Here is an 11,404-nt window from a genome sequence, read left to right as displayed (position 1 = left end):
CAGATAGTTATTGACTTTACATGGTGGAAAAATTAGGCAGATCTCTCTAGCCTTAAAAAGCAGCTGTCAGTTGCATCGCTCCTTTCTAAAAGTCAGTGTATGGGCAGAGATCTCTATATTTGTGTGTGTTCTTGTACTTAATCTGCATCTGGGTTTCTCTTCAGCTCGGCAAAAACCTGTCTTGTTCCCTGCTCCAGACAGAGCTGCATGGAACTAGTCTGTGTGGCTTGTACTGCTTATTGTGACTTAAATTATGTCTGTAAAGGATGTTGCAAAATGATAAAGACTAGAATGGAAAGTTACTACTTTCTGCCTATTGGCAAAGTACGGACAAGGGAAAGAAATGAGCCTTTAAAGGATGAAGTGCGTGCTTCTGTGTTTAATTAATATATCAAAAACACATGTGAGAACAGACTTTTTCTTGAATAAAACAAAATCTAATAGAAGATAGAAGTTGCAGTTGTAAAAGAAACTGAGCAGGGGAAACTAGGGGAACAATTAATGAAAGTATAATATCTGTGTAATACATATGAGTATGTAGTCCTCTGGTATGTGTGCATTAATTATATACGTGCACTTGATTTCTTTTGTTCTAAGGCCATGGAACATCCTTTAGTATAGATTGTAACGTCTGTTCTTGTTTTGCTGGGAACTTGATATGTTCTACACGGCAGTGCCTGAATGAGCATAGTTCAGAAGATGAACGTCGGAAGTTTACAGGTAACTTTCCAAACCACAGAAATTTAAAGATTATTATTCTTAGAAAGAAGGTTAGCTTCTAACTCTTTCTACAGTGTTCCTGGGAAATATCTGATAATTTGCTACAAAGATATTCTTCTAAGTATTTTTTTTTCCTGTGTTCAACCTATACTTCAGAGAAAACACATACCTTTTAAAAAAAAATCAGTGCTGGAAATTAGATCTCAGTAAAGCTAGAGAAATAGGTAGAGACAGGATAGTGCCACAAGGAGTTTTGGGAATAAAAGGGAAAAGCTGAGCAGAATCAGCAAGGAGGCTGCAGACCAAGCTTCCCTTCCTACCACCTGTAAACACGTATATGCTACAGGTATTGCTAAATTACAGGAGGAGGAGAAGCGGTTGACGATATGGTACATCTTTGCATTTGCTAGAGGACAAAGTTGGCTTAGTGCCCCCTCGCATATTTTCTGTCACAGAAAACAAGTGTGCGCCAAATTCCTGTTTTGTGTTGCTTTTACAGGTTTGCCATGTAACTGTGTAGATCAATTTGTGCCAGTGTGTGGACAGAATGGGCGCACTTACCCAAGCGCCTGCATAGCTCGATGTGTTGGGCTCCAGGACAATCAATTTGAATTTGGATCGTGTATCTCCAAGGACCCTTGTAACCCCAACCCTTGTAATAAAAATCAGAGGTAAAAGCAAAATATCTTTTAAGTTCTTCTTTGACATTTGCTATTCCTAAATCAGATATACTTTTTCTTTGCTAAATGTGTTGTATGTTGTAATAACATTCTACTTGTGGGATGCTCCAGTAAAAGTAGATATTGGAAGAAACGATTTTTTATTTATGGTAGTTAGTTATGGACTGTAATGTCCTCCAGCTCTTGATTCTGCTTATGTAGTGATACATTGCTCAAATTCATGATGCAGGTCTTAGTTTTAGCAATAAGACAGAGTTGAAGTATAGTTTCAAAAATGGAAGAACCGAATTTTGTTGAAATGGCAGTAAATGATGAGGCACTTTATTACTTTGTCTCTGTTTGATATGCTCTTCTTTAAAAAAGAAAAATCATATGAATTGAATTCAGGCTTGGATTCAGTCTGGCTTGTTCAGTCAGTAATGTCTATACTTTTTTTTTTTTTTAAATCACTAAGATAGGAAATATCTATCACTCTGGAACACTTAAGCTTCTCTACATAATTAGATCGATATCTTTGAAAACCTAGTCTCTTCAAAATTCATGGGTTTTCCATGTAAGGGAAAAAAAGCTATACAGACAAATATGTTAAAACAAAAATATTGTACTGTAGTAACGACAGGAGAAAATTAGACATTTCTTACTGAAGTCGAAGTGTGTGGCTTTGATTATTAGTCTCTGTCTTCAATTTTTTTCTGTATTGTGCAATACTGCTGTCTCTCTCGAATTTGTACGTGTTCTATTTTGAAAGAAGGCCACAACAAGAAGTTGTGTAATACTGTGTGCTCAGGAAAGCTGATGATAGCAATGTTTTCCTTTTTCTGTGCCTTGAGGCAGAAGACTGCAAAGAAAACACTCTCTTTTTGTAGCTGTCACAGTAGTTGAGGCATTGAAAAGTATGAGTTTTCAAGCTGCACTGTGGATATTCGTTCTTTTCTGTTTTTAACTTTACAATTCAGAATATATCTCAGTTTTCTAGAATAACCGTTACGTCTAGAACCTCAGCTTGCAGGTTCAATGAAGGACTGTATGCAGTCCGTCGTTCTAGGTCACTTTGATAATGCAGGATAAACCAAACATTAAAAAGCCCATTTTAAATGTCTCTGAAGTGCTTAGAATGCATTTAAGATCTTACATTGCCCTTACATTTAAAGCAATTAAATTTCAGAATTTCTGAGTCTTCCCTAATACAAAATGGAAATGTGTAAAGCATAGGATGGGAATGCTCAGAAGGAATAAGGAAACATTGCACGTAATCCAGGTAGCATTATAGTCATTTATAGAAACCGTTTAACCTGTCATCAGTCTGTTCATCGAATTGTGCTGGCTAGCATCTCTCTAACTAGCAGAGAGATGTCTTGCAGGAAATACGGCAAATGTTTTGCAGATTAGGCCATTTAAGGTTTGTGTTTAATATAAAGGGGAAAGTTTAATATAAGGGGAAAGGGCTGTTTTATTGCTCTTTACTTCTTATCTGTGAAGGCTTTAGAGGGGTGACTTGCCCAAAAAGAAATTATGTCACAGTACTAGATTTTCCTTTTTTTCATTGCTGTTGTCCCCAAGACAGGATGTGAAATAATACTCTGAACCTGCAAAGCTAGAATCCAATTAGATATTTGTAATTGAAACCATATACTCTTGTAAGCCCTGTTTTCACTACTCCCTCAAGGGAGAGTTGGTCTAGACCTCTGCGATATAACCATTTGCCCTTGCAGTTCACTTGTTTTGATTTCTTTCTCTGCCTTTGCTTAAATACATATTTACAAAGTAAAGCTTGGCAATAGGTAAGTTTAGCCAAACTTTTTTCTACAATCCATAGAAAATACTTGATAAAAGATCAGTTTTTATTTAGACTCTTCAGTTGTGGTCACATACATTGGCTAAATGGGATGTGAGCAAGGTCCAGGTTTGTAGCGGAAGCTGAAGTTGGCTGTGCAGCGTGTTCTGCCACGTGCATTTCCTGCAGCTCTCCTCGACCATAGTTAGCTCTAAGGCGCTGGGAAAGATGTCACTAGTTAATATTTTTCCTGAGTGTTTTGAGACTTACAAAAATCCTGTGATGTTAATATGATAATATTATTACTTTATGCAGGTGCATACCAAAGAAACAAGTTTGCTTGACTAGTTTTGGAAAGTTTGAATGTAGCCAGCATGAATGTGTGCCAAGGCAATTAAGTTGTGACCAGACACGGGATCCTGTTTGTGACACAGACAATGTGGAATACAGTAACTTGTGTACTTTGTACCAAAAAGGAAAAAATTTATCATACCGAGGACCATGCCAGGTATGAAGTGGTTATAGCAATGAATGTCAAATGTTCTTTAATGGTCAGCTTTGTCATATTCTAAGTCTTCTGGCTTACAAAATGTTTTCATTGAAAGTAATGCCTCAGAAGTGTAGTTTTAACTTGTATCATAAAAAAGTATCCAGCACAAAATGGTATCCAGGATTTTGTTGGATGTTTCTCTGCTTTAGTTAACAGTTTTCTCAAAACAAATCAAAAGCTTTCCTTCTGCTTTCTTGGGGGAAATAGTCTGTTGATGTTTATATGAAGTCTTCCTATACTGAAGCTTCCACTGAGGTATGTTTGCAGTAATCAGTGTGGTTCCTTGGAGAGTTAAATGTTAATTTTCACCAAGATGAAAAAACTTCTTTAAAAATCAAAATTAATGCCTAGTCATTTCTCCTTTACATTAAATATAACTTCTCCAGACTTATTTTGACACAATTAATGAATATGGCAGGACAATTTTGCCTATGTGATAACTCTCCCAATTATCAGCATAAATAGTGGAGTTAGAGATTCGGGATCGCTGCTGTCTTGGCAGCAACAAGTTCATAGAAAGTCTTCACCCTTTTGTTTGATTGTGCCCTGACTTTTGCAAGCTCCTTGTTTGTGCTGTATTCACCTCTGGTTTCTTTGGAGACTAGGCGGTCTGTAGCATTTGCCTTAGCTAATCGGGATCGGATCAGTCTTCATGCTGATCCCTCAAAACAGATTAGTTATTCTGCACCACCATCCCCTACAGTGTTGGTAAGCCATTTCCGTTGCCTTACACACCACCTAGGAGCTACTCTTCAAAACTGCTGGCCTACTGTTTATAGGCTATTCACCTCCGCTTTTTTCCTCAAATGATCAAGGTGAATTTGAGACCTCCTTTTTGGCTGAACTGATGGATGCTCTTGCAAGTAGAGAACGCTTCTTCAGCTTTTTCTGTATTACAAATACTATTGCTCTTTCAACCCACTTTTAGTTTCTGCCTTTCTGTCTTTATGCCTTCACTTTCTTGCAGAAAGATTTTTTTCAGCAATCTTGTTCAGTAGAGATAATTCTTCTCATTGCCCATCAGGTATCTCATGAGGTACTGAGCAAATGTGCCAGCCTTGAATAGTAAGAAGGGAAGGACTATTGTATGGCTTCCCCCTGCCCCAGCAATTATCCGTCTAGTTGTGTCCTTGTTCAGGAAGTCTTTGATGTGGCTAGCTTTAAGTTTTCACTCTTACAATTTTCCTTTTATAGGGGAGAGGACTGTGTGAGTTATGAAACTCTGTGACGCTCACATTTACTTGTCTTCTCTCCATTGTGTTGTTAACCTGGGTGTGTAACACAGAAACTCTTACAGTCTTGCTATTTTAGAGGATGTACAGTAGTGATTAAATATCTGAGGTGAGCTACTTGAAATATTAATTAGTTTAGTAAAATACTTAAACCCCAGCAAGAAATTAAGTAATGAACTGTGGCATTTCACAAGAATTTGGACAAGAGTACTAATCAGACGTTGTCTGTGAAGAGTCACTAATTGCATTGCTTCTGTCTGTGGTCCAGAAATTTAAGTTTGTTGGTGCTTGACTTCTTCTGTGTGTTGGGCTAATGTTTGTAGATTGGCAGAATAGGAAGAAACTGTGTTACAATTGTATGCGATCTTTGCACGTATTTGGAATCAAGTGACACATTAGATATATTTTTATGAGAGAAAAGGAACACAATAAATATTTTTATAGCCGTAAAGACAATACAACAACAATAAACATTTTTGTCAGACGTCTGTAGTAATGGATTTTATTCACTTGGAATAAACTTACACGTTCAGCTTCTAAAAATAAGGTGTTAGAAATACATACCAATACATCTTAAATTTTAAGAAGATAAAAGCGCATTCAGAACGGATTTTACTTAAGCATTAACACAGAACAAATAGTTGGTTCCCAGTACGACTGGTTTACTGTATGTTTCTCAGACTCGGACTTGCATTCTTCCATTGTCTTCCTTAAGTACTTATTCTTTGTACTTATTGCCTATTGATACATTTTCAGGTAATTTCACTAAGTTTCCTACTTTTTGAATGTTTAACAATATTAGCAGCAAATTCCCATTAAATTTGTTTTTCCAGATGTTACAGCTACTCTAAAATCTTGCCTGTAGCATGAATCGATTGATCTTTAAAATGTTTTTGCGTGTTTCAGCCATTTTGCAAATCAGTAGAACCTGTATGTGGGCACAACGGGGAAACCTACAGCAGCGTGTGCGCTGCCTATTCCGACCGCGTGGCTGTCGACTACTACGGACACTGTCAGGCCGTAGGCGTTCTCTCGGACTATGGCTTTCATACAGAGTGTGCTTTTGTTAAATGTCCCCTGGTTTCTGCAACTGGCTGCAAACCGGTTATTGCACCAGGTATGTCAATTTAGTTTTGGAGCTTACTGCAGGTAGTAGAGACTCTCCTGGCTATTTATATAAAATAACTGTACATTTGGAACAAAGCTTACATGCTTTAAAATATTTTATTCCATTATAGTTTTGAGCAACTAAGAGAAAAAACAAAAAATAATCACTGAGGGCTAGAACAAGGCCAGTGTCAGGACTCTGCGGAGTAATTCTAAAGTGGAAAGGCCTTTGGCTTTAGGAATGACGCACCTTCAGTCTTCAGAAACTTCTGCTTGTCCCCGGAGGACTTGTTTGAGAGAAATGAATGAATTCTCTAGTGTCGAGGGTAGAACATTGGTGGGAATCGGGTGAGTAATACGATTTTTGAACTGGCAGCACAGATAGCACACTGGAATGCCAAACTCTCTTCAAAGTAGAATACCCAGGATGACAAAGACCACATTTAATTAGAAGACAGGCCAGAAATAGCAGTCAGATACCACTTGTATTTACAGTACTGTGAAAGAGGATGATAGTAGGAATAGTTTTGCAGTTGTGCTATTTTGAACTATTTTTTTTAGTTGTTTTCACAAATATAGTAACTAATCAGAGGTAACACAGAGCAAGGAAGTCTCAGTTTTCAAAGATAACTTTGTTTGCATGTGGTTTTTTTTTTTTGTTCTGCTCACTGATTTGAAATAGGGTCTGTGTGCTCTGGTATTATATTTAGTATTGTAAATGTCTTCGTATGAATGTGAATTATTTACAATAAGTCAAGCGGGTGTGAATTAAACATACAACCGGGGCAAAAAGTTGAAATATCAGCCCTTTGGTTTCTAAGACGTTGAGGGGAAGCAGTAGGGGAAATACAACGTGCTTCTGTGTGAAACAAGAATCTGTCAGATAGGCTGTTTTTCTCTCCTTACCATATAAAAATACTGAGTTCCAAAATGACATAACTGCATAAATGAACATTTGCAGTGTCATATTTATATTGATTTATATTGGCTGGCTATTTAGCTTTTGAAATTCCCCATGTCTCTAGTTGCCACATGCACGCATGCATGTAGTACCTTGCCTTCTAACATACTATGTGCCTGTGCTTTCAGCCTCCAGTAATGTATCATATTTAAATAACTGGAAATTTATCTTGTTGCTTCACATTGAGAGTAGTAAGTGCCTGCCAAAAGGTGACTGGTTTTGCATTGTCAATGTTTTAAACATGAAAAAAGTTAGAAATTGTGCAATTCTGCTGTCATTTTGAAAGATTTACTTTGCTCTGGTATACTGATTTGCTATTTTCATTTGCTATTTTAGTTAAAGTAAAAAGAATTTTTTTTTTTTTTAATTTCTGGGATTTTTTTAAATCACACAGGTGCCTGCTGCCCACTGTGTGCTGGAATGCTGAGGATCTTATATGACAAAGACAAGCTGGATACTTTTGCACGGGTAAACAGTTTAATCGTTGCTTGTGTTAAATGGTCCATGGAGAAGTCAAGTCACTGTATATTCCCCTGAGAAGTTAACATATTATAAACCAGTTATTTTTTCTATAGACTATGTGATCAGTTTGTTTTTCTCTACGGAGTTTGCACTCTCCTTTATTTCTTGATATTCAGGTATAAAAATTGAATTACAGTGCAAAACAAAACAGAATGCGAGTAGACCCAAACAAGCACAGTCAAGTTTGAAGGAGTTATTTAAACGATTTGCAACAGTAAAGACAAATGCTAAGGGAATAGGTATTACGTGGTAGTAATAATGTGTTCAGAATTGAATTAATATTTGTTATTTATGGCCTTTCTGGCAAGATTATTCTGCTCACTTACTCTTTTCTAACGTAGGTAACTTAATTCTGATGTTGCCCTATGCGCAAATTGGATTGTTTACGCTCTTCAGTTTCAGCTAGATCGTTACTCTTGTTTCTTGTCGCTCTTCAGCTAAACTGTTTTTGAATTTAACTTCTCTGTAAGTTAGATGGCCTCATCCCATATCGCGGCTCCTTGAAAACCTCCAGTTTATGATCGCTTTTCTCATATTCATTGTCCGTCATTGAACACAGCATTCTTGGCCGAGCTTTCCCGTGTGGTGCATGCAAGGATTGCGCTGCTTTCTTGGCCGCTGCTGTGCTGCTGCAGTGCATGGAACGGAACAGTGGTGCCTCTGCCACCACATCCCAGCAGCACGCAGCAGCGCGACAGTCGTGCTTAGTGAAACACAAGAATTTATGTATGTGTCTGCACATGGTTTTCTTTTAAAAAAAAAAAAAAAAAAGAGGAAGAAAGAAAGAAAGAAAATTTCCCCAAAACAGTACAAAATCACTTTAACCTATCTATACATTTAGAAGTAGAGGTAACCTGAACTCTGCTGGACTCTCTCCAGTTTTCAGTGTCTCTCTTGTACTGAACACAGTACTTCAGATGTGGCCTTGGGGGCTCTAAATAAAAGGGCAATAATCGATTCCTGCTGGCTAGGTTCCTGCTGTTGCAGCCCAGTATGTAGTTGGCCTTCGTCTTCTCAAAGGTGCACTGCAGATTCATGTCCTACTAATGATTTCCTCTTGAGAGTTTGTGGATGTGTGCCCTGCTTTGTTTGCCTTTTTTGTCCACCGGTCACATCGTGACTGCATCCTGGAATGTCTTACAGTTGTCATCTCGAAAGGTATCGAGGACAGGGTGACCTCTACAGCTTCTCAGTTTCGGGCTTATGTCATGTGGCTGTGAAAAAGAAGGGAGGCTGCCAACGTATATTCTGCTTGCTTTTCTGCTGCTTCTATTTCAGGTTTCTTTTTCTCAGTACTAAAGTACCTGTCATAATGTGTTTTTTATCGTTTGTGGGACTTTACTGTGGCTGCAAAGTGCAGAAAAGGCCCTCATCAGACACGCTGGCATCCTGTTTCCTGTTACTCTCTAATAAAAACTGTTTTCTTAACAAATAACTAAGTAAGCCAGAAAGATTGAGGAGACAAATTTCTACAACCGATAGGAGTCTTTCCTTTATGCAAGATTCTGCAATGGGAATGTATCCACTTGGATCCCACCTTGTCAAGCGATAGTTAGATTTCACCAGTAATCAAGTGATTCATTTACCGTGTTTTTACTCATACTCATTACTCATAATAATGACTTAGTTTATACATTTGAATGGTCTGTATCCTTCAGAGTTCCCTCAAGGCCATTTTTAGCATATGGCAACAGAATGCAATGTCAGGCAGTATCAGATGAGAGACAGGCATTACGGGAATGTGTTATTGCCTGTTGTATTTTTGAATACCTTGCTTAGAGATTCCCCCAGGCTGAATAGGTGCTTGTTCAACTAGGATCCAAGTAGGGTTTTCAGCTTCCATATGAAGAACTGGCACTTCTCACCTCAGTTGGACTCACAAAGCTATACTGAGTGCAACACCTATCTCTACTAACGCTCTTCTCTTCGTATGGCTGTGTGGAAATCCTTAAAAATGACTGAGTATCTACATCAATTTATTGTTTGTCAGACACAGCGACAAGAATTGTAAGAGAAAAATTTATTTACCTGGCAGTTGGACGGTGCTCTTGAAATGTCACATGTTCGTGCATGTAGACGTATGTGTGTCTTCACAAAGCCCATGACTTGTTCATTTCTGGTCATTCCTGGAACATTTGGATTCTGTAATGGGAGAACCAGGGCCAGTTGGTAGGTTGCTCTACCTGTTGTTTCCCAGCATGGGAGTACAAGCAGCCGTGACACACAACCCGTTAGGTTATTCTGAGGTGCATGATAGATACGCATACCAACCTTGGCGGGGGGCAACCCATATCAAAGCCATGATAAATTAATTTAAGAAGTCATTTCATTTTTTTTCCTCTCTTCCTTTCACATTTGCTTGCTATAGTTTAGTGTTGACTAGTTTAACAGTTAAAGCAAATTAACTAGCATGTAATCAAGTTGTTAAAACTGAAGAGGAGAAATGTAATTTTGCCTAACATCACATGATCTGTGAAGTTCTTTGTTTTCTTCCAGGTAACAAATAAAAAGCCAATAACTGTACTTGACATACTTGAAAAAATCCGCCTGCATGTTTCAGTGCCACAGTGTGATGTGTTTGGATACTTAAGTATAGAATCTGAAATTGTGATTCTCATCATTCCTGTGGATCAGAACCCCAAACCATTGCAGGTAAGGGTTTATTATTATTTTATTTACCCAGCGTGGATATACTTTGTTTCCATGCGTCTACATTTCACTTTAAAAATGCTATATTAAAAACAGTAAAATTGGGTATTTTGCTGTGTGCTGAGTACACTGGGGTTTCTCTAGTGACTTGGATCCAATAACTAGTATTATGGAAGGTGGGATGTGTTTTGAAAATCCTGCTCTTTTGGTAAGAGGCTTTTAATGTGGGAAATTAGAGGGATGAGCTGAAGGAGCCCACAGGGCAGAACAAAGACAAACAATCACAAATGGAATAGCTAATGCCAATGACAGAACAGTATCATTTTAGTTTTAAAATGAATGAACCTTCAACTTTCTGTGGCTAAAATCACAGCAAATGTAAGCTGATGAATATAAATATATTATTGAATGACATAAATACATTATTGAAGGACACTGTTGTGATCTTAAAAAGGAAGTGTTTTAGCTAGTTCATGCTAGCAAATGAGCATATAAAGCTGACAGTACTCAACTCTAAACATAAATCAATAAATACAGGTCAAAGTTTTAATCTTATTTTCCTAGCAGTGTTTCAGAGCAATAAAACCAAGGTTTTGGCTATGTACTGCGTTTTTTTTCTCCTGAAGCTCTTGCTTCATTTTTAGTTTCTGCTTGTAAAGGCAGTGCAAGACCAAGGAGGAAATCTTCCTCTTAAAAAGAAAACAATTCCTTGCCATTTTATAGTTTTTTTCTGATAGTCTTGTTTTGCCCCGCTGATGGCATTTTATAATAAAGTCCCTTTGGGGATTAGGTGCTCTGAGTGGTTCATTCTATTAACTTGTCTCTTGATGCTCACTACTTTCAAAGCTAAATCCTTTATTTTAGAAAAGGAAAAAGAGAAAGCATGCCCACAGTTTCTCTCTTATCCCTTTACAATACAAACAGAATTCAGGCAGTTTCATTTCCTTGTTGTTTGGTTTATATTAAAAGCTGCTTCCCATTTCCTTTTTATTTCTACAGTCTAATTTTGCATACTCAGTATTACTTCAGAGATGGGCTACACATAGTAGATGTGTGTGTGTATGTCTAGATATATATAGAGAGCTAGTATAACAGGAATTGATAGCATCACTGCCATAAATTTTGCAAGTTGCAGCATCAAAGTAGGGCAGTCCTTTCTCCAGTAGCTACAACATTTGTTTGCTTTCCCCTACTACTGGAGCAACCCGG

General features: G+C 37.7%; 2 protein-coding genes across 9 annotated transcripts in view; one reads left to right on the top strand and one right to left on the bottom strand.

Annotated features, from left to right (window-relative positions):
- LOC104145135 (zona pellucida-binding protein 2-like) overlaps positions 1–11,404 on the bottom strand; it is a 46,430-nt gene that overhangs the window by 4,481 nt on the left and 30,545 nt on the right. For 2 of the 6 annotated variants that reach the window (XR_011138945.1, XR_011138948.1), the window contains 2 exons: positions 9,575–9,688; positions 7,501–8,760 (listed from right to left, as the gene is read on the bottom strand). Coding sequence is in view for 1 of the 6 variants with exons in the window: in XM_068931307.1 (XP_068787408.1) it covers positions 9,667–9,688 (22 nt within the window). In the remaining 5 variants the exon portion in view is untranslated. Of the gene's footprint in view, positions 1–7,464; positions 9,689–11,404 lie in introns of those variants that run through there. The other 4 variants (XM_068931305.1, XM_068931307.1, XR_011138947.1 and 1 more) reach the window with 3 other exon arrangements.
- RECK (reversion inducing cysteine rich protein with kazal motifs) overlaps positions 1–11,404 on the top strand; it is a 79,678-nt gene that overhangs the window by 65,308 nt on the left and 2,966 nt on the right. For all 3 annotated transcript variants that reach the window (XM_068931296.1, XM_068931297.1, XM_068931295.1), the window contains 6 exons: positions 598–720; positions 1,220–1,391; positions 3,490–3,682; positions 5,863–6,073; positions 7,419–7,492; positions 10,043–10,198. In XM_068931296.1, coding sequence (XP_068787397.1) covers positions 598–720; positions 1,220–1,391; positions 3,490–3,682; positions 5,863–6,073; positions 7,419–7,492; positions 10,043–10,198 — 929 coding nt within the window. The remainder of the gene's footprint in view (positions 1–597; positions 721–1,219; positions 1,392–3,489; positions 3,683–5,862; positions 6,074–7,418; positions 7,493–10,042; positions 10,199–11,404) is intronic.

The sequence above is a fragment of the Struthio camelus genome, chromosome 2 (genome assembly GCF_040807025.1).
Source record: "Struthio camelus isolate bStrCam1 chromosome 2, bStrCam1.hap1, whole genome shotgun sequence".
NCBI classification, from domain to species: Eukaryota; Metazoa; Chordata; class Aves; order Struthioniformes; family Struthionidae; genus Struthio; species Struthio camelus.
Note: the sequence above shows the minus strand (reverse complement) of the source record. Positions and strands in the feature narration are given on the sequence as shown.